The sequence below is a fragment of the Cyprinodon tularosa genome, unplaced genomic scaffold (genome assembly GCF_016077235.1).
Source record: "Cyprinodon tularosa strain WSP-4 unplaced genomic scaffold, ASM1607723v1 ctg196, whole genome shotgun sequence".
NCBI classification, from domain to species: Eukaryota; Metazoa; Chordata; class Actinopteri; order Cyprinodontiformes; family Cyprinodontidae; genus Cyprinodon; species Cyprinodon tularosa.
The window spans coordinates 579,570-605,462 of NW_024038715.1; the positions used below are offsets into that span (position 1 = coordinate 579,570).

The following is a 25,893-nucleotide window of genomic DNA, read 5'->3' on the forward strand; positions in this document are numbered from 1 at the left end:
GTATCCCATCTCCTAACCTAAAAATGACATTCCAACACATCTGGGCTGTCCTTTTCTTCAAGAGTTTAAGTAATGAAGACTCTTGGGGTCTCAAAAAGGGAGGTGAATAAAGCAGAAAAGGTCCTACAGAGGTAACAGAAATTAAAACCAACGAGCAGCTTGTGGTTTATTATTTCAATCTATCTGAATGAGTGACAGAAAGTGGTTAAAAAAAAAGGAACACCAACACAAATTAAAAACATTTTATTAATTAAATAATAATGCAAACACAAGAAAACGTGTTTAAAAAAAAACAATAATTTGGAGAAGAGTTGAACTGCATTAAAAATGTAACAGAGGAGCTCAATAGAAGAGCCAGTCAGATCGCTGGCACAGCAGTAAAAACAAACTTTTCTCATCAATACAGTCCTGCTATTGTTCATCTGCTTCAGCTGCAAAATATTCTGTTCTCAGATTTAAGAGTCTGTGTAGAGATGGTGGATTGAGAGCAAAACATGGAGGAGATGGGGGAGAGGGGGCTTCAGAGCAGGGAGGAGAATGGGTCATCTCCTAAACTTGCGGAAGGGCCGGCTCTGGTTACTGTGGTGCGATTTAGGGTAGGGCTCCCATCGCTTCCTCTCAGGCGGTTTGTTGTAAACATAGGCTGACGGCCCTGAGAAGCTATCATCTGGATTCTCCTCCATCATCTGGAGCTTGGCCTCAATTGCACGTATCTTAGCGCTCGTGCTGGAGAGAAAAGGGGGGAAAAAAGAGAAGATTTGAACACTGAGAGTGAGTGGAAATGATGAATAGAATAAAGGGGAAAAAAAGAGGAGGCCATATTAGACAGGGGTAGAACACACAGAAAAAAAAAATCGAGATCAACAACTGTGAATTGCAGAAAGCTTTTATTTAAATGCTGAAATGTAGTATGGAGGAGCGGAAGCGATAGGGACTGCAGGAGAAATAGTGGGGCTTGTGTGAGAGAAAGCAGATGAGGGGTGGGTTAACGGTCGGGCAAGTATCCTGAAAGGGGGCAGAGAGAGGGAAAAGTATAAACATCAGGTATGTTGAGGAGAAAGTGATAGTGAGCTGACATTTATGCTCCATGCAAAAGACCTGACAGTTCCCCGTTTGGCTGCTGTGTGTTTGCATGGATACGGCTGCACAGGGCATTAGATGCAAATCCGAAGATGCCTTTGCCCGTTTACTGACTGGCCCAGTTCATGCAGAACTAGGCTGCTTATTTTAAAGGGAAAGGTACAATTACATTTCACAAGTTCTTCCTTTCACAGAAACAGACAGGTACACCAAGAGTATGCTAAAATACATTTACATGAAAATGTAAAGTTGAAGATAAATTAGAGGTTTTATTGGTTTTGTTTTTCTGTGCAATGATTCATCCTGTTTTAATGAGCTTCCTGCCACTCTCGGATGACTGCGATGCTGTGTGTATAAATGTACATGCCGCCTCTCTGCATGTGGTGGATGCTGTCCATCATGCATCACTGAGGTTCAAAACAGCTATTATCACAGTAATATCTATTCCTTGGTGAACTTGCCCTTATTACCAATAAATAGACCCATATTGCTACTTTTCTATCTATAAAGCTGTCGTCAGTGTGCTACTGTCTTACCTATCCTCCTACCTGTCACTTAGCTCCCCAGATACTAAGTTTGTTCTCAGGATTTCCTGTCCTTCAGTGTTAGTGTCACTACGATCACAACTTGGATAAATAAACATTTTCATGCTCCGTCCTCGTTAACATCCATACCGATTCCTGCAGGAAAATTTGCATTCATTTTGAGACAAAAACAGGAATCTTCTAATGCAACACTTTTAGTGCTCTGTTTGTGTAATAAAAAAAAAAAATAATCTGTTCTTTAAAATAAGAACTATGATCTATACATGATTGCCTGTGTAAACAAAGGTATAAAGCTATGATAGAAATTTAGTTCTTGGACTTTCTATGATTGTTTAGCCAGTTATTATAAAGCCATACAATAGAAACCAAATATTTGCAGATGCTTTAGAAAAAGACAAACTACAGATTTTCTTGTTTTAGGGTTAGAGATAAATTCTTTATTATTCCTTTATTATTTATTCAAATCCTGACCATTTAATTCACAACCTTTGTGTTAAAAAGATGCATACACCTGTTGGTGTTGTTTAAGGAAATAACTTAAGAGTGACATAAAAAAACAAAAAAACTAATAAAATCAGCCTTGTCTTTGCTAATTTATGTTTAGGCACAATTTCCAGAGACGTGAAGGTGACATGCTTAGCTGTTCAGACAGTTACATCCACGTAATAACACCAAGAAAATGCTGTTTAGAAAGGAGACAGGATGTGTGCTACAGAGATTCATGTGTTTTGGTGGAACTGTGCATATCACCCCAACATTAAGGACCAAAAACCTTGAGAGGATGATTCCTGAAAGTGGTAAGAAAGTCTTATTATCCACCTTGAAAAAATACCTGTACCATATTGGACGGAAAGGCCACTCAGCAAGGATGAGGCCATTATAGAAACAGATTAAAGCTCTGCAAATGCCCTCTGCATAAAACATCCTAATTTGGCCATTGCACTGTCTGATAAAACTAGGAATTTTTCACGCAACTTTCTTTTTTCATCTGATCCAGGCCTTCAAAATGTAATACGAAACCAACCTGAGGTTGCTTGTAGTAATGGATCCTGCCTCTGTTGAACCACTGCATGATGGTTCGAGGCTTGCAGGCATGGTCTTCTCATTCCGAAATCCTTCAAACCTCTGTAAAGAATAAGTGTTGGGAGGAAAAAAAAAAGATGGTGGGGGACAACAAAAGGGAGAAAAAATAACAACAAACCAAAAGAGAGACATGAGGACAGTTATTAAATATGCAAGTTAAAACTAAAGCTTTCAGGTAAAGAGGAAACCATTTCTATTGAGTGAGCAGAAGATAGGAGGGAAGACGTATAGAGACAACATTCGCTCATTACCAAATATATATATTATCAATGTTACATTTATGAATGAAACTTTTCCATGTCACTCAAGCAAATATCAACCATCAGGGCTGTGCATCCAGCTCAGTCACACTATATGGGATGAGTGAGGAAAATGCTGGACCATCAGATGAGCAATAACAAACATCTGCACTCATTCCTCTCAAAAACACCCTCCAATCATGGTGTTACCTGCAGAGATAAGCAAAAACAAACAAAACAAAAAAAATATAATCACACGAGAGAAACTGTCATTTCTGTTGCTTCCTGCAGGTGCCTTCATTAACAGACACATGTTTAAACCTTGTTCTGAAGCTGCACCAGTGGCAATTGAGTAGCTGCTTTTGCATGCTACTCAATGACATCAGTAATGCATAGAGTGTGAAACAATGACTTTTCCCCTAGCCGGGACCCTTCCCACCCATTCCTCTAAGCCGGAACGCCAGGACATTTGCATAGAGCCAGTGAGGCTGGAATAATCTGTAAACAATCCTGGAGAGTCCAGACAAAATGCTTCAGGTTTTTCAGTTAATTGCAGAGTCTTTCCAATGGTTATTATGATTCCAAGCATCCAGCGATGTTTCAGGAAATTAATGGTCAAGGTTGACAAACATTAACAGTAAGAAAAAGAAGATTCAATAAAAAGTTAGAAAATACACCATAAATGAATTAATATACACAACTTTACAAGTCTGAACTGTTTCCGTATCAACAAAGCATAACTTAAATAACTTAGTAAGACAACCTTAACTTAACCCTTTAAAGCCTGATCCAAGAATAAAACAAAACAGAAAATTACTTTTTTTTGGTTTGAAGTCCTTATTTGGCCTTTTAACAAAATATGTAAAAAGAATAAACAGAAATGAATTTTTGATATTAATAATTTATTACTATGCAATAAGTCAAGATTATTTTTTTGTGTAGTCTTCTGCCCTCTGTTATCAGGTATATCTGATTGTGTACAACAGGATTTTGAGCAAAGTTTTTACCATTAAATTATGCAAAAGGTGTCAGACGCAAAACATTTCAGAAACCGTGTGTATCAAATATGATACATTTGGCATTACAGGGTTAAATGAGGAACTACTTGTGCAGATTAAAAAAAAATAAAAGCCACATTGGCTGATTAGCTGAAAGTGGGTGTGGCTAATGCTGCAACACCAGTGAAAGCGCTGTAAGATTAGATGCAGACTGTCCAATGTTGTTACATACTGGCTTGTTTCATATCAATCCAAGCAGCTTTAAGGTTGTAAATCTAAATATATTCATGTTAGAGCTTAATTAACCATATTCTCCAGAAAAAAGAAACATTAAATTTCTACTTATGTGAAAGAGGCTCAGAACTAATGAGTACAATTGATGTATAAATGACATATAAATAAAAACAAACATTAAGGTAGGAAACTTACTGGTCTTAAGTTCATTTTACAGAATAAAATAGAACATGATAACTTAGCAATAATATTAAATGGACTTAATTTTTTTACTTAACAGTTTAAGTCAATAAACTAAAATGGTTTAAGAGATTCGGTTTTCTCAAATCACTTGAGTTCAAGTTATCAAGATTTACAGTGTAATGAAATTAAGTTTAGGATTTAAACAGCTGAGCAAACAGATTTACTTTTTTGTATGATAATAATTAAAAAAATCTCTCAATAAAAAAAAAAATGTTTTACTATGCTTCGATATCTATAATTTATAATTTATTTAAATTTTAAAATACCACTGTAGTATAGTGTCAGTATAATCTCAGTATACTCCCCTTTGTGTTTCCATGGGAAGCTTCAGGGGTTCAATTTCAAGAAGAAAACGTCCCCTTGAATCGCCTCCATCAAAGGGAGAGTCAGAGTATCTCTGAGGTCTTGTCTGGTTTCAGATTTGGCCAAACACTATCATTGGGGTAGCAGTGAAGGGGCTCATCTTCAACTAAGGTAACTATCATCTGAGTTGCTTTTAAGAAACATAACCTGTTATATTCTGCAGGGGGGAAACAGCTGTGAAGGCATCTTGCAGTCATCAGAAAGAAAATGGAAGAGACTACAGAAAAGAATAAGGTTCCTAGTAAATTTATGCTAAAATGTCATTAAAAATGGACGAAGAGACGTCCATTTTTAATGACATTTTAAAAACAAAATGTTTTTCCATACACCTTTTCCATTCTTATTCATGTCTGCAAAATTTAGACCGATCATTTGTTTGTGAAAGGGAAAAAAAAATCACTATAAAAATCCCAACTCCATATGAATCCTATTTATAATAAAGCAGCCAAATATCATTCATTATATGCTGAATTATAGTCTGATAAAGGAACGAAGACATAAACCGGACAGCTAATACTCACCTTAGATCTACAGCAGTACATTCATCCCTTCAAATCATTTTTTTTTTTTACTTTAGACATATTTATTTACTTTTTATTATTTTTTACATTTCTGTCTCTTTTATCCACCTTACTTTTATCTTTTTAAATATTTATGTGTCTCTTGTGCTTCTTTTTTTATTTTTTATCTGTGATTTGTGAAATGTGAACATGTGTGTGAAAGGTGTACTACTACCGCACAAATATTGCCCATACTGGGACAAATAAAAGCTACTGAACTGAACTGAACTGAAATCTGTGAGCGTATCAGCAAAGATACTATTTTTAAACCCAATAAAAAAATAAAAAAAAACGTTTGAATAAACCTGAGCAGATGTATTTACCAGCATGTTGTCAAAGAAGCTGCAGCATTGACCTTCACCTCTCTCTATAACGTCATTGTGCACTACTGTGTGTGTGTGTGTGTGTGTGTTAGTGTGTGTGTGTGTGTGAAGGGCGGGATTCCTCTTTGTGCAGTGCAGGATATCCCTTCACCCCTCGTCAGTCGGCTGTCTATTGTTAAGAGAAAGCCCTGGGTTTATGCAGGGATCTCTGTAAACTGCACCAGTAACTACAATCATAAATGCACTTCATCTTAAATTTCAGCTCCTTCAACAATAGCATTGATTACAAGCCAAATAAATGGCAATACTTAGCGGTTTGGACAGGCGAACATATTAGTTTGACTTATCAAGGATTGCACCCAGAAAGACATCAAAAACTGTTGTGATTGATTGAGACACTTACCCTCACCTGAGCGTGCGCCCATCGCACCACTAGCTTCTTAGATAAAGCTAGCTTCCCATTTAAACGTTGAATCGCCCTCTCTGCCTCCTGTAGACAACAAGGGGAGGGTGGAAAGAGGGAATGACAGACTGTTCAAAATCCCCATAAAAAGAAAAAGAAAATCAGTGTGGAATAACATCCAAGTCATTAAATCTTTAGATAAATGATCGGAGATGACAAAGAGCCGTTCTGCTTACAGAGGGCCAAAGTTAAACGGAGCAGAGCCAAATCTACTTTAGTCTCATCAAATGTGCGAGCGGCTTTTATGTAAAACTATATTCCTGAAGTTTTTTATCGGACCGTGTCTGCATGCGAGTGAGTCCGAGTGCTTAAGATAAACAGCCACTTCCTCTGTATAATCCTGTTGGGAGGGCTTCATATCCCACTGATAGACACTAGCTGTGAAACGAGATGCTTATCATGATCCCCAGGCACACTCCAAAACAAATACTGCCCCACAAACCTGTGATGCCGAGCGCACTCCTTTTAAGTCCCTTCATGTCATTTTTTAATAGAAACAGGGTCCATTTCCGTCAAAATAAACAAAGAGTTCCTGTCGGCTCATGAATGTGTCTAAAACTTACGTTGGGAAGATTTCACCTTTAGTTTTAAACCAAATAGATGGACCGACTCTGAAAAAATACACAGACTGCATCTGTGAGAGTCTAAAACAGTTTTGCTTTTTCTGCTACTTGACCATGGGCATAAATAACAAACAAACCCGAATGATCTGTGTAAGATATTTATGGTAAATGTGATAAAAAGAAAAAAAGATGCATGTGTGGTTTTTCTACCTCTCTGGTGCTGAAATTGACAAAGCAGTAGCCGCGTGGCTGCCCCTCCAAAGGCCCAGACTTATGAAACAGGAAGTCGAACTGTTTAACTTTGCCAAACTTCTCCAAAAGCTTTACCAGATGATACCTGACAGGAGAAAAAGACAAAAAAAAAGACATTAAAGAGAAGAAAAAATTTAGAAAATAAAGAAAAAACTCCTTTTTTAAAAGTGTTGAATTTATTCATGTATAATGATTTACTTAGAGGAAACACTCTGAGCAAGAAATTAAGTATAATTTTATTAGAAAAAACAGCCAAACAACCCTAAAAGAATTGCAGCATGAGGTCGATTTGCCACCCCTTGGTTTGTGAATCTGTCAGCTTGGGTTAATGAGAATGACAGCTTTCTCTCCTTGACACCTTTTTAGCAGCAGGCCAGCTGGTGTAGCCGGCCACTAACAGTAAATCTCTTATTGAGACAATGCTGAGGATACAGTAGCAGGACAATGAGGGAATAAAACAGAGGAAGCCTCAAATCCCCTCTGAACGCTGGAGTCCGGCACAAACAACCTCCGATGACGGCGTAGAAGCTGCAGGGCACCATTGGACTGAGGATGATGACGAATGCCTGTGTGTGACTGAGGCCATTAGCAGTCATGGGAAGAAATTTAAGTTCAGGGTCACTCAGAGAAGGCATTTATGTATTCTCAAAATAGCGAACTGGTGAGCTCCAATGAAACATGAGGGCATTTATTTCTGATTATATAACGATCATAACAAATAAAGTCAACATTTAGATTTTAATTTCTCACTTCTCACAGTAGAATATGGGGTTAATTTTATTCCATAATATTTTTTTTGCAAGAAAATAACTTGTTTTGTAAATAGAAATAAAAGCAACCCAGAAATTAAGCTTTGGGAATAAATTTGCCCTTTTCTCAGATTTTATCTAAGAAAATCTTATTATTTTATATATATATATATATATATATATATATATATATATATATATATATATATATATATTTTTTTTTTTTTTTTTTTTTTTTTTTTTTTTTTCAAATAATATTTTTTAAACTTTACTTTATATTTCTCTTTTTCAGATTGAGTTATCTTTATCTTTACAGGCGGCTTTCCTCTGGTGTGAGGAGCAAAGATGCATTTCTATTGGTCTGCATGGATTTTAGCTACAACCATTTATTGGTCAATAGGCTTGTAAAGAATGAGAGTTTGTATTGTGTTTAAAGTGGAGAATGGGATTTGTGAAAACAGGTTTTGAAAAGAATGGAATTCGTAAAACAATCTGAAAAAGAGAAATTTGAAAAACATTTGAAAATATAATGTTTAATGTTGTTTATTATAAAGTTTTTCAATGTTTTATTTCTGAATCATATTCCCTATCCTTTTATAAAACGGTGTTCTTTGCTTACAACAATAATGGAACAAAATTCACTCCATATTGATATGAATAAGTTGAATGGAGTAACTACAGTTTTAACCTGATATTTACAGTATATATATTGGTTTAAAACACAGCTTTTTTATCCAGAGGGTTATTAAATCAGCCAAACAAGTTTAATGTTTAAGGTTAGTTAGGACTAAATTAGGGCTGAATCGGATTAATCGTGAATAATTGATTATTGAAATAATCATCAACTAATTTAGTATTCGATTGTCAGCCTTTAGCTGACGAACGACCCCTTTCAGAGCAGTAATTATTTCAAGATTGTAAAACAATATAGGTAAACATCTTGCATTTAAGATAAACAAGAAACTTTTGTCTGCCAATATGCTCTATCCAGAACTCCTCAAGTCGACAAGCTTTAGTTTTACCTGGTTTCATTTCTTAGAAAGTCTTCTTTAAGGAACCTTTGGCTATCTGATTATTAATCGGTTGATCAGAAAAATAATCGACAGTTTAATCGATTTGGAAAATAATCATTAGTTGCATCACTAGCTTAAATGATTTTTAAATGACCATGCCCCCCGCGCAGAGGTTCTGCAGCTGTCGTCGCACACCTAAAAAAAATCCTGACTACGCACTGAAGAGTCCAAACCTGTGCAGACCTCAAGCGGAAGTGCGCAGACAAAAAGCAGCTGTGATTGGTCCTTGGTATGCCTTTTCGGCTGTCTGTGTGGTCGTCTTTCTCGATTCGGTGCTGGGGCGTGCCATATTTATAAACCGAGGCAAAATTACAATGGACAATTAGGAAAATCGAGGAAATTTGGAAGTATAATCCGTCGAAGTTCTCGTGAGTTCTCGAATAGACTCCCCCTTGTGCTTTGGCGGGAAACTGTGCGTCCCTAGAAATTTCATACCGACAGTGCAGAAGCATACCAGCAAAACTGGTTTGCGACCAGACCCAAGTGACATCTGATGTGTACGGTTGCAGAAGTCTAATCTGCCCTTTAGGCAGACAGTAGTCTGGCTTTTAGAATAAAATCTTCTTATCATAAGTGGCCTTTGAGCCCATGTTTGTGCAGGACTCCTTGAAAGCAACACTGTGTAACTTTAGCCACTAGGGGCGTTAGACCAGTAACTTCCAGGTTCAGCTCATCTAAAAGCACCTGGCAAAACAAATTTAAAAAACAGCCCCTCACTGTTCTGGAATCTGATAGCAGATCTATCTGGATCAGATGGAGAAGTCATGGAGTTACTTGTAAAGACAAGGCTGCATTCGCTCCTTTAAATTAAATCCTAAATCAGAGAACCAAAATATGTCTGATCACGTCATATCCGGTTAGTTGTGTAACAACTTTAAACTGAGTCAGTGCTACTGTTAAAGGGGAGCTCAGACTGCCATAAAGATGCATTTTGGGCCACATGACTCATTTGGTGATGGATCTGACCCTTTCAAGTTACAAAGAGGAGTTTTTGAGAAGGTCAGCCTGCATGGAGAATCTATACAAAAGGGATTAGTATTGACCTGAAAAATCATTTAATATATTAATCAATATATTAATAAACTTACAGTTTTGCTTTAGATAGACTGTTTCCATATATAGTCAGGATGTTCACCAGATTTTTTGCATTTGTCCTGGGATTAATATGCATTTCTCACTACAATATATTCATATCTGGGACACAGAATCCTCTTACTGAACAGGAAGCAGCAGGTTGCTTATTAGAGGTTCTGAAGGACTTCAAAAAATGACCCATTTTATCTTGTATGATACTGTAAAATAGACACCCCATTTTCACTTTTCTGATGTGTTTTCACTATGCTTCCACATCTCCTTTCGATCTTGAACATCTTGGTTAGTAGGTCATCTGGTCACCTACTGCAATAAGCCTCCATCCAACAGCTGGATCATATTAACAGTGTGCAAAGCATGTAATAAAAGTCAGCAAATACTATATTTAAGCCATTCCTTAGTAATATTCACATTTCACCCATAATTATCAATATGGGAATATTTTTGGGATATCTAATTAATCTCTGTTCATGCTACAGGAGTTGTTAGGGCTGTGAATATTCGAAATATGTCTCTCTCTTGTTGAAACAAGTTATGAGAGTGATATTTATTTCCCCACTTCCAAAAAGAACTGGAAATAAAAGTTAAAGGTGACAGCTACAAGTTTAACTCCTGCTCAAAGGCTTGATTGCTCCAAGCTTTTTGGCTTAAATCTTAGAAATGAAATGCCAAGAGGAAGCCATTTCTCAGCTCCAGCAAAGAGGAACCAATATTTGGAAAAGTTTGAGCTCCGTGTCACATGACTTCCACCTACTATTCCTATTGGTGCAGAATCCTTTAATGACTATGTTGCCATCGTAACATTTATAAAACAATTACTTGAATACCATCTATATTTTTTTCTGTAAAATCTATCCTCCACCACTGTAGAAGTTCCTTTGATATATGATTTTATTATGGTAAATTATTTTTTTTATTGTAAAGTTGTAGCTATGACCTTTAATAAAAGAATAAAAAGAGATCTGATCACATAAAACAAAAGCTTTCTGAATGGTCAAAATACAGCGATCAATGATCTCGTCTGATCAAAGCTGAAGCTTATCCTTATTTTGGATTAAGGGTAATTAAATTATACTGAGCAAAAGGAAAGATAGGATAAAGATGAGGAAGTAGGGCTGGGTAAAAAAATCGATTTAATCGATCTTGAATTGATTCCTTTACGTTTTTGCAAAATCGATGTCTAGGGAATGAGATCGATTAGTTTTATAGTGACCCGCGTGACGTTTAAATAAGCAGGAAAGATGCACTTAAGATTACTTCGATGCACTTAAGATTACTTCAAGCCAGACAGCTGCACATATAGCCAATAGGTTGATTGAAGACATTAACAAATGGAGGCTGACCAGCAAACACCCTCTAGTTGTTACAGACAAGCTGCAAATACGGTTTATGCAGTGAACATACAGGTGCTGGTCATAAAATTAGAATATCATGAAAAAGTAGATTGATTTCAGTAATTCCATTTAAAAAGTGAAACTTGTATATTATATTCATACATTACATACAAACTCATATATTTCAGATGTTTATTTTGTTTAATTTTGATGATTACAAATGACAACAAATGAAAATCTCAAATTCATCATATCAGAAAATTAGAATATTGTGAAAAGGTTCAAAATTGATGGCCCCTGGTGCCACACTCTAATCAGCTAATTAACTCAAACCACCTGCAAAAGCCTTTAAATGGTCTTTCAGTCTAGTTCTATAGGCTACACAATCATGGGGAAGACTGCTGACTTGACAGTTGTCCAAAAGACGACCATCGACACCTTGCACAAGGAGGGCAAGACACAAAAGGTCATCGCTAAAGAGGCTGGCTGTTCACAGAGCTCAGTGTCCAAGCACATTAATAGAGAGGCGAAGGGAAGGAAAAGATGTGGTCGAAAAAAGTGTACAAGCAAGAGAGATAACCGCACCCTGGAGAGGATTGTGAAACAAAACCCATTCAAAAATGTGGGGGAGATTCACAAAGAGTGGACTGCAGCTGGAGTGAGTGCTTCAAGAACCACCACACACAGACGTATGAAAGACATGGGTTTCTGCTGTCGCATTCCTTGTGTCAAGCCACTCTTGAACCACAGACAGCGTCAGAAGCGTCTTGCCTGGGCTAAAGAGAAACAGGACTGGACTGCTGGTGAGTGGTCCAAAGTCATGTTCTCTGATGAAAGTAAATTTTGCATTTCCTTTGGAAATCAAGGTCCCAGAGTCTGGAGGAAAAGAAGAGAGGCACTTCATCCACGTTGCTTGAAGTCCAGTGTAAAGTTTCCACAGTCAGTGATGGTTTGGGGTGCCATGTCATCTGCTGGTGTTGGTCCATTGTGTTTTCTGAGGTCCAGGGTCAACGCAGCCACATACCAGGAAGTTTTAGAGCACTTCATGCTTCCTGCAGCTGACCAACTTTTTGGAGATGCAGATTTCATTTTCCAACAGGACTTGGCACCTGCACACAGTGCCAAAGCTACCAGTACCTGGTTGAAGGACCATGGTATCCCTGTTCTTAATTGGCCAGCAAACTCTCCTGACCTTAACCCCATAGAAAATCTATGGGGTATTGTGAAGAAGAAGATGCAATACACCAGACCCAACAATTCAGAAGAGCTAAAAGCCACTATTAGAGCAACCTGGGCTATCATAACACCTGAGCAGTGCCACAGACTGATCGACTCCATGCCACGCCGCATTGCTGCAGTAATACAGGCCAAAGGAGGCCCAACTAAATACTGAGTGCTGTACATGCTCATACTTTTCATGTTCATACTTTTCAGTTGGCCAACATTTCTATAAATCCTTTGTTTTTATTGGTCTTCAGTAATATTCTAATTTTCTGACATGATGAATTTGAGATTTTCATTTGTTGTCATTTGTAATCATCAAAATTAAACAAAATAAACATCTGAAATATATGAGTTTGTATGTAATGTATGAATATAATATACAAGTTTCACTTTTTAAATGGAATTACTGAAATCAATCTACTTTTTCATGATATTCTAATTTTATGACCAGCACCTGTAATGCAGCTCATGCATGTCTGCTGTGTCCCCACTGTGTCACGTCTGCTTGCACGAGTTAGGCTTCGCTTTTTCACTTTTCAAGTTAGCACTTCTGAGACAGTATTGTTCACATCTCAAGTTTAAACCGTCCGATTTACATATTTGCGCTTTGTGCTTGATATGACAGGAAAAAATAAAATACATGAATGTTTAAAAACACAGTTGAACCACTTTCATTATTGTATAAACAGACCAAATCGAAATTAATCGATTTAGAATTGTATGAATCAAAATCTAAATGATTCAGGGCTTTGGCGAAAATACCTAGCCCTATTTAGAAGACTATTAAAAGGTATAGAGGATGATCTTTTATTTCCGGATGGATCATCTAAATAAGTGGTCCTCCTAAGTGGCCGTCCTGTTAGCTCTTTTTTGTTTGTGCCCTTTCAGCTGCATATCTTTGGTGAGCTACGGTTTCAGACAGTCATTGAAGCTCACCTTTCTCACCGCCGTTCTTTGAAAATGGCCGAGGGTCATAAGAGAAACAGTGTCCACGAAAAGTATGAGAAGAAAAGAAAGGCCTCAGAACAAGGCAGATAAATTCAAGAATGCTTTGGGCGGAGAGCTCTCCTTGCAAAGCATTATGGAATTTGCTGTGACAGCGGCCTGCTGCCGCCATAGGCTGCCGCTACCTGCCAGCGGAGACTAATTACAAAGATGGAGGAGGAGTTACATAACCAACGGAGCAAATATCAGTGATCATCTGTCCGAACGGTCAGTTAACTCAGTTCGCTGTAAAGTTTACTATATAGTCACTATATATATATATAGCCGTGCACGGGAAGAAAAGGGCTCATGCATGTTCTTGCAAGCACATTTTTTTTTTTTTTTTTTATGGAGAGGGCGGGTCTTTTTAAAAAATCCTCTACAACACCTTTAATTTAGCAATCAGACAATCACAATTATGAAACATGAATATATATATATATATGTTAAAAATAAAAACATTAAAAAAACAAACTGCCTGGATACAATTTTATGCTTGCTGCTTTAAAGAATTTTAAAGAATTTATTATGAATATTCTCCAGATTAATCACTTTGTGACTAACATGCAACTCAAAATTAAGACACACGGTAGGGATAAAATGAAGCAACGCAAACACAAATCTGCAGAATAATAAAGAAACACATAGTTCCCCTTAATCATTGAAACAGCTCACTTATGACAATGTCTGCATATGGTGCATCTTACAGTCATAGTTAAACATTAGAAAAGAACTCTCAACTATTCCAGTTTGTTCGATTTAATCAATCGTCTGATGGCTTCACCGAACTTTTAACGGCTTTAAATTCTTTTAAGCAGTATTATTTAGCAATCCTTCATAAATGTCTTACAAAACATAATGAATATAAAAATAAACTTGCGTTGAAAATAAATCAGCTAAAACCCCTCACCGAAGACCTTCCTGTGTTGTTGTTGGCGTTACTAAATGTAACTGTTGGAGCCCGGGAGAGACCCAGAGGTGCTTTGTGTAACTGTTCAGGGGGGCTTTAAGCTGCACTCTTTTATTGTTTAGGCAGTTGTTATTTTTAAGGCCTTAAGTGGTTTGTGCTTTTGTGGGTGTGAGAGACCACAGAAAAATTGCTGCGTGACATGACTGCGCAAGCGTGTGTTCATTTGTGCTAGAAAGGGATTCTGTGCTGGATGCTGAGGCTGAATGGGAGGTGGGGGGAAATTTAGCAACAGGTTGCACTAATGTCTTCCACCTTGCTCTTTCTATGGGTCCCTGGTGGGCCATCGAGCGATGGAGTATTTCTGCTTTTCCCAGACAACACCCTACGAGTCTCCCATGTGGAGGCAGCTCATCCAGTACTGGATGTATTTACAAAACATGTGAAGAAATGTATTGGATGAAATGTGAGACTAAACACATTGTCAGGGCATCCCATTCAGCTCTTCATCTGAACGATTTGCATTGCATCCAATATTAAATCAGCTATTTCCTAATGCATAGATGTATTTTTGGGGCAGAGTAAACTCCAAGAACACTTTTTTTTGTTGGGGGGGGCTATAGTGAGCTGAACCACAATAGGTTACCCCTCGTGGGAGCAGTAAAAAACACCAGAGGAAGAGGGGGAAAGAGGGAGGGGAGGGACTAGAGGAAAAGGGAGGGAAAGGTGGGCAAAGGGAGAGTAAAGTTCAGAGAGTGGATGTTGAAGGCAAGGTGAAAGGTGCAGGAGAAGGAAGATGAAGCTGAGGGACAGAGGAGGAGGTTAGAAACCAGGTGAGACAGATACGAGACGAAGGAAGGAAGAAGGGGGGGGTTAGAAAAAGATAACAATAGGCTTTAGGTGAGAAAAGGGTAACTAAGAAGGGCAAAAATGGAAAGAAGTTTAGACCCTAATCCTTCTGGCAGAGTAGCTTTCTGCTGTTTCTTCACCGTACAGGAGCAAAATGAATCACTGCTTGTGGCTATTGTCCAACTTGGCTAATAAAAACACATGACAAATGCTAGGCCTACGACATTGCCTGTAACAAGAGGTCCAGAATAGAAACAAAGAGAAAGGCTTTGATGAATTACGGTAAAGCAGGCAAAAACACAAAATCATGAATGGGTGCTGAAACTCCAATAACACCTGCCTTGTTTCCAATATCAGAGGTGGCCAAGTGGTAAAAATGGAAAAGTATAATTTAACAATAATTTCTTTAATTGTATGAGGATTTGGTTCTTTCTGGAATCATCATATCCTTTCTGATCCAACCACAGTAGAAAAAGACATCACAAAATATCCCCACGCTGAGAGGGGTCTGGCTGCAGGCCTGCACTGTCAGGACACAGAGCTGCACCATCAGGACCCAGAGCGGCACCGTCAGGACTCTGGCTGCAGACCTGCACTGTGAGGTCTCATGCGCTGTTAGAACCGGAAGTTTATGCAAAGACTTTCAAAGTACACACTGTCATAAAATCTAATCCGTCAGCAAACATGTGGTGCGCGCTATTCCAGAAGGCTTTGAATACAACTTCCGGAATAAACTTCCGGTCCTGACAGTGCAGGTCTGGGTCCGGAGAGTACACAGTGCAGGTCTGGGTCCTGACAGTGCAGGTCCGGGTCCTGACAGTGCAGGTCTGGGTCCTGACAGTGCAGGTCCGGGTCCTGACAGTGCAGGTCCGGGTCTTGATAGTACAGGTCTGGGTCCTGACAGTGCAGACCTGCAAAAAGGAGTATCTTGCACTGTCAGACTCCATTTTGCAGGTCTGCAACACAGGGTCCTGACAGTACAGGTCTGGGTCCTGACAGTGCAGGTCTGGGTCCTGACAGTGCAGGTCCAGGTCCTGACATTACAGGTCTGGGTCCTGACAGTGCAGGTCCGGGTCCTGACAGTGCATGTCTGGGTCCTGACAGTGCAGGTCCAGGTCCTGACAGTACAGGTCTGGGTCCTGACAGTGCAGACCTGCAAAATGGAGTATCTTGCACTGTCAGACTCCATTTTGCAGGTCTGCAACGCAGGGTCCTGACAGTGCAGGTCTGGGTCCTGACAGTGCAGGTCTGGGTCCTGACAGTGCAGGTCCAGATCCTGACAGTACAGGTCTGGGTCCTGACAGCGCAGACCTGCAAAATGGAGTATCTTGCACTGTCAGACTCCATTTTGCAGGTCTGCAACGCAAGGTCCTGACAGTGCAGGTCTGAAGCCAGACTCTCTTGCTTACGCCTCAAAAATCCAACATGAACTAAATGTTTTTTTTTACATTTTATCATATTACAAACACAGACATGAATGTGTCATGTTGGAAGCAGCTAATTGTGAAATTAAGGAAATGAACATCTATCAGTTGTCTTTAAGGTAAGAGTCACAGGGGGCAGCTGCCCATCTCCAACAGTCAATGGATGAGAGGCAGGCAGGACCCTGATCAGGTTGCTGGTCCATCACATGGCCTGGGGAAAATACAATGAATGTTTTTCATAATTTGCCATAGATAAAAATTTGAAAAGTGCGGCATGAATATGCATTCATCTCCCTCAGACAATACTTTGAAAAATAAACTTTCACAACAATTAGAAATAAGCAAGCTCAGTCAGGTTGGATAAACAGAGACTATAGACAACAATTTTCAAGCCCTCCCACATATTCTCAGTTAACGTTGGCCTGGACTTTGACAGCAGAGCTGCAACTTTAGAGCTACTGACCAGCTGACAGGTAAAACTCCATCACATCTGTAGACATGTCTCATTTTAAACAGAAAATTACCATTAATTACAAAAATCTAAAAACTCATTAACAATGGATAGTTAATGAAGAGAGTGGAAATCCATGATCTCAAGGCATAACAATTGGCCGACACAAGAAAAAAAAAAGCTAATATCAGCCCAGAATTTCAGCCACCTAATGTAAGGCTCCATCTTGACTTAGAACAGAGAGAAAATATTTTTTGCTGTTTTTTTTTGTTTTTTATCTGAAATGCAAACTGTAGAGATTTTTTCTATACAGAATTGGTTTAATTACTCCTTTGAAAACATTGTTCTGTCAGCAAATAGCATCTTTTAGAGTCTGTATAGTCAGGGTAACTATTTTATGAATAAATCAGTTGATAATTATTTAAATATTCTATTAATCACAGTTATATTGATTAATTGTTTTGGCCCTAAAGGAAACGCTAGTTTCATGCAATGCATCATTTTGCAGGTCAGGAATATAGGTCCATTTTTATGGGAGAATTATCCTGCCATAATGCAAGAGCACATAATTTCAATTTGAGAAAAGAATTTCATCTTCTTGCACTCAAAACTTATAATGCTCACACTCAAAACATGCGCTCTCTCTCAAATATTTTCTCTTCTCTCTCAAATCTTTGTTTCTTCTCTCAGATTTAATGCTTCTTGAACAGATATTTTCTCCTCTCGCTTGCCTCCTTCTCTTCGCGCACAAACCGCGCTCTGCACGAATCTCAGATATGCTCGCAAACCCGTAGGCTCTGCTTGCGGATTTTTCTGCTCTCTCTTGGATTGCACTTGGATCGTCGCCTAGCAACCATTCCAGCCAATAGAACGACAGCCTGGGAGAGGGTGTGCTTGTTTAACCCTACTGAGTGTGCCTGTGCTACTACGCCACTTATAAGAGCGTCAGCTGAAACTGCTATTTACAGTAGTTTTGTGGCTCGATTCAGCAAAGTTCAGTACTTATGGATAACCCAAAAAATTCTGAATTAAGTAATTTTAAACAATTAGTGGTTTGTTATGTACAAAAGCAAAGAACCGACATATTAAATTATTATCTTGAAATACTTTGTTAGTATAATGGCAAATCTTTACGTTTTAACCAGTCAGTGAGTTATGGATGTTTTAAAATGTTGGATGAGTGAACATTTGGTCCGAAAGAGGAGTCCAATCGCAGCTCAAGTAGGACATTACAAGGAGAGGAGACTTACCGGTATGTCTTCTGAAAGCCAACGCTGTTTTCACCTCAAAGGAGCTTTTCATTGGACTAACTATGCGGTTTGTTGGCTATATCAGCAGGTTAATAAATAATAAGTGCTGTATTATGATATTAAAATTTGTATTTATTTAAATTTTATTATCATGTTTATTCAGACCTCAAATTTTATATTTAGTTAAGAGTGAGATGGTTAATTTTCGGAGGTGTGGATGACTTGACCCTGGAAGAGAAATCTTTTTCTCCTGACTTCTATAAGAAAATCAAAGTCAGGATTTTCTCTGACTGACAGCCCTGTGGCTGCAAGGCTATCAGTCAGAGGTGGCAGTCTGCAGCACTGGGGCCTCCAGGCCACCGTCCTGTCTCCATTTCTCTTCACCCTCTACACCTTCACCTTGTGGGCTGTGTGTCTGAGGGGAATGAGCTGGAGTACCGGTCAGTCATCATGGACCTTGTGGACTGTTGTGAGAAAAAATACCTGTGTTTAAACACCAGTTAGACCAAGGCGATGGTGATCGACTTCAGGAGACGACCCCCGTGTGAACATTCAGGGGCAGGACATAGAAACTGTGGAGAGTTTCAAATACCTGGGTGTTCACGTCAATAAGAAAGCTGACTGGACACATAACACCATAATAATAATTGAAAATAACTATCCAACATTTTAACTTTTTGTAAAAAATTTATTTTTTCCCCCTACATTTCCATACTGGATGCAATACTAACAAAGTATTTCAAGATAATTTAATATGTCGGTTCTTTGCTTTTGTACATAACAAACCACTAATTGTTTAAAATTACTTAATTCAGGTTTTTTTTGGGTTATCCATAAGTACTGAACTCTGCTGAATCGAGGCACAAAACTACTGTAAATAGCAGTTTCAGCTGACGCTCTTATAAGTGGCGTAGTAGCACAGGCACACTCAGTAGGGTTAAACAAGCGCACCCTTTCCCAGGCTGTCGTTCTATTGGCTGGAATGGTTGCTAGGCGACGATCCAAGTGCAATCGAGAGATAGCAGAAAAAATCCGCAAGCAGAGCCTACGGGTTTGCGAGCGTATCTGAGATTCGTGCAGAGCGCGGTTTGTGCGCGAGGAGAAGGAGGCAAGCGAGAGGAGAAAATATCTGTGCAAGAAGCATTAAATCTGAGAGAAGAAACAAGATTTGAGAGAGAAGAGAAAATATTTGAGAGAGAGCACATGTTTTGAGTGTGAGCATTATAAGTTTTGAGTGCAAGAAGATGAAATTCTTTTCTCAAATTGAAATTATGTTCTCTTGCATTATGGCAGGATAATTCTCCCATACATTTTGGTCTCATGTGACAAGAGCACCATCTTCTCAATGTTCAACAGATGGCTTGTGGTAAACTGCAAAAGGGATTTTTTCGCTAAATAACAGCGTTCTTTTTGCAACTCTTTCACAAAAGCCAGGCATGTAGGATATCCAACTAGTATTTTATATATTGACATACACTCCCACCAGTGCTGTGGATCTCTGTGCCTCCTCTAAGGTTCTAATTGGACTCTTTGCATAATTGGACAGCCATTTCTTGGTATGTTTGCAGCTGTGCCGTACTCTTTAACATTTACAGACACTTGGTTGAACAGTGCTTAAAGACATGTCCAAATAAAGTACTTTTTTATTACTAAACTCACAATCGTACCATCTGACCAGCTCATTGCCGTCTTCTTGATGCTGCTTAATTCTGAAGCCTTTTCAGAACAGCTGGGTTTATACTTAGAGGCAGAACAAAGCTTTTTGGTCTGCAATCATGTTTAGGTATATACAGGTGCTGGTCATAAAATTAGAATATCATGAAAAAGTAGATTGATTTCAGTAATTCCATTTAAAAAGTGAAACTTGTATATTATATTCATACATTACATACAAACTCATATATTTCAGATGTTTATTTTGTTTAATTTTGATGATTACAAATGACAACAAATGAAAATCTCAAATTCATCATATCAGAAAATTAGAATATTACTGAAGACCAATAAAAACAAAGGATTTATAGAAATGTTGGCCAACTGAAAAGTATGAACATGAAAAGTATGAGCATGTACAGCACTCAGTATTTAGTTGGGCCTCCTTTGGCCTGTATTACTGCAGCAATGCGGCGTGGCATGGAGTCGATCAGTCTGTGGCACTGCTCAGGTGTTATGATAGCCCAGGTTGCTCTAATAGTGGCTTTTAGCTCTTCTGAATTGTTGGGTCTGGTGTATTGCATCTTCTTCTTCACAATACCCCATAGATTTTCTATGGGGTTAAGGTCAGGAGAGTTTGCTGGCCAATTAAGAACAGGGATACCATGGTCCTTCAACCAGGTACTGGTAGCTTTGGCACTGTGTGCAGGTGCCAAGTCCTGTTGGAAAATGAAATCTGCATCTCCAAAAAGTTGGTCAGCTGCAGGAAGCATGAAGTGCTCTAAAACTTCCTGGTATGTGGCTGCGTTGACCCTGGACCTCAGAAAACACAATGGACCAACACCAGCAGATGACATGGCACCCCAAACCATCACTGACTGTGGAAACTTTACACTGGACTTCAAGCAACGTGGATGAAGTGCCTCTCTTCTTTTCCTCCAGACTCTGGGACCTTGATTTCCAAAGGAAATGCAAAATTTACTTTCATCAGAGAACATGACTTTGGACCACTCACCAGCAGTCCAGTCCTGTTTCTCTTTAGCCCAGGCAAGACGCTTCTGACGCTGTCTGTGGTTCAAGAGTGGCTTGACACAAGGAATGCGACAGCAGAAACCCATGTCTTTCATACGTCTGTGTGTGGTGGTTCTTGAAGCACTCACTCCAGCTGCAGTCCACTCTTTGTGAATCTCCCCCACATTTTTGAATGGGTTTTGTTTCACAATCCTCTCCAGGGTGCGGTTATCTCTCTTGCTTGTACACTTTTTTCGACCACATCTTTTCCTTCCCTTCGCCTCTCTATTAATGTGCTTGGACACTGAGCTCTGTGAACAGCCAGCCTCTTTAGCGATGACCTTTTGTGTCTTGCCCTCCTTGTGCAAGGTGTCGATGGTCGTCTTTTGGACAACTGTCAAGTCAGCAGTCTTCCCCATGATTGTGTAGCCTATAGAACTAGACTGAAAGACCATTTAAAGGCTTTTGCAGGTGGTTTGAGTTAATTAGCTGATTAGAGTGTGGCACCAGGGGCCATCAATTTTGAACCTTTTCACAATATTCTAATTTTCTGATATGATGAATTTGAGATTTTCATTTGTTGTCATTTGTAATCATCAAAATTAAACAAAATAAACATCTGAAATATATGAGTTTGTATGTAATGTATGAATATAATATACAAGTTTCACTTTTTAAATGGAATTACTGAAATCAATCTACTTTTTCATGATATTCTAATTTTATGACCAGCACCTGTAAAATAAAATACCAGAAATTATATTAAATTCATTTTAATTCAATTCAAAAACACTTTATGAATCCCCAAGGGAATTAATTATTAAATTAATTGATTCATTTAAAACTACTAGTTTCCGGCAGAACTTGATTTTACTATATAAAGGTTGTTAAGGTGGTTTGAATTTTTCGAATGTTAACCTGTTTATTTCATAAAGAACATGGAAAAAAATGCATCTCAGACAAATGAAAATAACTAATTTACTCCACAAAACTTTCAACAGAGGTTTGATGTTTTAATAAACCTTAAAGAAAACATCTGTTTTGTTTTGAGTTTATTTTTATTAGCTGAACCAAATAATGAACAAAGTTTATTCACTACTGATTTGAAACTTCCCAAGGGTGCAGGGTGCTCAGTGACTATTCTCCCGTTCTACCCTCTGAACCAAGTTAGGTTTTGCAGAACAAACCAAACGAGTCCTGCATGTTTTATCCTGGAGCTAATTAATCTTCCCAATCAGCAACAGGGGCCACATGCATTTCTCCTGTTTTCCCTCCATACGGCCGAGCACTGGACTACTTAAGGAGAAGCAGAGCAGAGCAAAGCATGTTAAGGGGAAGGAAACGCCTGTCTAGACACCCACCAGAACCTGGTCCCGTACATTCTCCAGCAGCACCCCCATACAGGCCTAATAAAACACCCCTCACCCTAAAAACCATTTCCAGAATATGTTTATCAATCAGACTTTCAACAGCACGAAAAGATGCATGCAAGTGCAAATAACAAAGTGAGGCGGGTTAATGATGTTCAGGCTCTTGTATGCGTTGAAGCCTGCACCTCTACAAACCGCCACCCAGACTTCTACTGTGGATTTAAACACCCTCCCACACAGACACACACACCTTCAGGTTGACACAGAGAGAGTAAACAGGGCAGGTGAGTGAGGAATGATGGCTGCTCCTTAGCAGAGCAGGTCTCCGCGCCTCACTGCATCTCTTTCACACACCCAGGCTCGCCTGCTCTGTTTCAGTCCTTGACACACACCAGCTCACACACAACAAACACAGCCAATTAATCATACATGTACCTACAATATGTTGCATCCTATGTGGTATAGCCATACATGTCAAAACCAAACTCCCAGGTTCACACCATAAACTCATTCTTCTTTTTTTTTTTTAGAAACTGCATAAAATATATCCTGTAAAAGCTTGCAATCAGATTTTTTCACTTCATATTAGAGATATAGTTCTATAAAGATACGTAAAGGTAACACCGTTATGAGGTTTAAGAATAAAACCAATAGTAATAGTGGATGAACAGAAGAAGCTGAACGCTTTTCTGATTTACTCACTCTGTGATTTTAGGATCGATGTTGCCAATCCACAGGCGGTTTCCATCATGCGCCGCGCTCTCTGCAATGATGGAGGCATTTTCCACCGTCTCTGCTGCAGACGACATGTGTACCCTGTGGAAACAAGATTAAAGGAAAGTTGCCAGAAACATTTGCAGTTTACATATGCATTATATACATGGAGATGTTTGGGTTCTCTTTTTTGGTCAGGATTGTATTTAGATTTTCATAAATCTTTCCATTATAGTTTCATGCACTTATGCCTTAAAATAACTTTAAAAGCTGGTAATAATCAGATAATACCGTTAATGAAACCCCTGAATCAATGGAAATTGATTCAGGGGTAGCAAAAATATCAAAGCTGCATATTTTTAATAAAGGACTTTATTTTTTTCCTTTTCAAATATTTAAAACAAGTTAAACTTGTAGACTGACTATCAAATTAACTTGATAAGTAAATGTACTCAAGTTGATACTAGAAACAATATTTCCTGTAATAAAGCTATTTCTAGAGTGTACAACGGAAACCTCAAATGCTCTCAAAGTGAAAGAATACAGACTACACCAAGAAGAAATTAGAGGATGAAGAAAAATAACTGATCCTAACTGAAACTTGGGGAAACATATGCCAACTTCAGTGGACCTTTACAGCATCAAATGCATGTCAGAAGTTCTGTTGGAAGAACATTGAAAGATCATTATCACAACGATTCAGAAAAGACACCTAGGCCATGGAGGTTTGTGCTAGAGGCTCTGTGAAACCATGCATGAGCACATTTGGGGTGGCCATGTCATTGGATGATTGTGGGAGGAAATACAAAACCATATAGAATATGCCTTTGGAGATTAAATGCACTATTATGTATATTGGTGATGTAGAACAGAGTTGGATAGAAGTAATAGAAAATTGTTTGGTCCCATTATGGCAGAAAGTAAAAAAAGACTGTCACAAAAAAATGGTCTAAAAAGTGGAAGAATGGCTTGCTGCTGTGGGTGAAATGTATATAATGGAAAATAATGTTTTCTCTGCTAAATCAAGATACATTTTACAGAATTGGTCAAGATGGTCTGCCATCTAAAACAACAACGAACCAGTTATCAAGTAAGCCTCTCCCCAACTTCTCCTGTCCCTTTTCTTCCTCTTTTCTTGTTCCTTATTGGGATTTTCGTGTTCAATAACATATCAAAAAATGTTTACAATTTATTTTAGCAGTTTGTGATGGTAGTAAACATGTTATTACAATATTATTGTTGGATTTTTCAAACAATAATAAAGATGCTGGTCATTCTTGAATTCAGCAATGTCCTCCTTATTAATCTAATAGCTTTGGTCCATCAAAGTTATTCAATACATTATTAGCATGCACATCATGAATAGATGAGCTTAGAAATATGGCAACACACAAAATATTTAATCAAAACATCCCTCGGTAAATGTGAAATTAAAGACACCGATACTGAGATGAATGAAATTTAAATGCTTTCAATTTTAGATCATATGTTCTTATTTAAGACTATTAATCTACCACTCCACCTATAAAGTGGGTGGAGTGGTAGATTAAGAGTGGTAGATTACCCTGTTATCATTTGTTGTTACCAAATGCACATCGCCTAATGCTTACTAACACAAAAACATTTAATATAATCTATAAAAATGTAAGAGTCCCTAAATTCCTATATTCTCCACCTATAAAGTATCCCAACCTATAATAAATGTTTGGATATGACAGCTTTATTAATATACGCATTGTTTTTTTGTTGTTTTTGTTTTGTTAGTATAAAAACAAGGGACGCCAACAGACAAAACAGAAAAACATATTTATCCACTAAAAATCGTATCAGTACCACAGAACTATAAATAATGATTAAAAGATATAATATGACAAGCTTAGCAATCAAAAGAATTTAATAAAAAAATATATATACTTAAATATTTTAACTAAGGTCTTTATGTTTTTAGATCCAATGAAATTCAAAAAAAAAAAAGATGCACCGATAAAGCAGGTGTTTTATTCGATTGTGACTGTAAATTGACAGATCAGACATGAAAGAGAATTTGATCCTGTTTATTAAAAGAAAAAAAAAACTGAAAACTCTATTTTTTGCTCCAAAGGAACAAACAAACCAAAGACACAGCACATTCATTCGACCCATTTTTTGTTAATCTATGGTAAAAAAAAAAAATTAGGAAAAGTTAAGCATATCTGGAAATCATTTAGAAATTTCTTAATTTTCATTGGGATTCAATACAAACGTTGTTAAACGTTTGTGAATTTTAATCTCTTAATAAAAGTAAATGGAACATAGATCAACTTTTTTTTTTTATAGGAATTAAGGAGAAAAGTTAAATCCCTAGGTCAAACTTCAAGGTTAAACAGAACTTGAAACAGAATGCTTACTAACACAAAAACATTTAATTTGATCTATAAAAATGTAAGAGTACCAATATTCCTATATTTTATTCGTACGGGTGAGGTTTACCTGTAATAAGCGTTGCTTGTGCCGTTAAAACTCAGCAAGATAACCTATTCATTATTATTCCGCAATAAATTAGCTCACTGTTTAGCATGTAATAAACATACTAGCCCAAACTTTGCTAGGAACTGAGTAAAAAGCACGTTTCAAACGAGTAGCAGGATGTTTCTACTAGCTGCTCTGCTGTTACCTTTGTTTGTTCCTCTTGAATAAGGAGACCTGAGTTTTAACGTTCCCACTAATCCCTCTTTTGGGATGATTCAATGACATCAAAACGTCTCTGAAATCATCTCAGACGACAACTTTCCACCTAAATAGCTGAGTTTTTGTACTCTGAGAAAAAAATACATCCGCTCAGATACAGCCTGACAACAAAGGCGCAGGATGATGACGCAGTTT

At 38.1% G+C, this 25,893-nt stretch overlaps 1 protein-coding gene across 2 annotated transcripts; it reads right to left on the minus strand.

Annotated features, from left to right (window-relative positions):
• Nucleotides 1-227: 227 nt before the first annotated feature.
• On the minus strand, nucleotides 228-25,889 carry rbm18 (RNA binding motif protein 18). Of its 2 annotated transcripts, none has more exons than XM_038283685.1 (6): nucleotides 25,685-25,889; nucleotides 23,020-23,133; nucleotides 6,905-7,031; nucleotides 6,072-6,158; nucleotides 2,650-2,750; nucleotides 228-726 (listed from the first exon to the last, which is right to left on the minus strand). In XM_038283685.1, the coding sequence occupies exons 1-6, from the start codon at nucleotides 25,762-25,764 to the stop codon at nucleotides 543-545; spliced, it is 693 nt and encodes a 230-aa protein (XP_038139613.1). In that variant the 5' UTR covers nucleotides 25,765-25,889; the 3' UTR covers nucleotides 228-542. The 2 variants fall into 2 exon arrangements, with proteins under 2 accessions (XP_038139613.1, XP_038139614.1); XM_038283686.1 differs by having other exon boundaries at nucleotides 6,078-6,158; nucleotides 25,685-25,888.
• Between the last annotated feature and the right edge of the window lie 4 nt (nucleotides 25,890-25,893).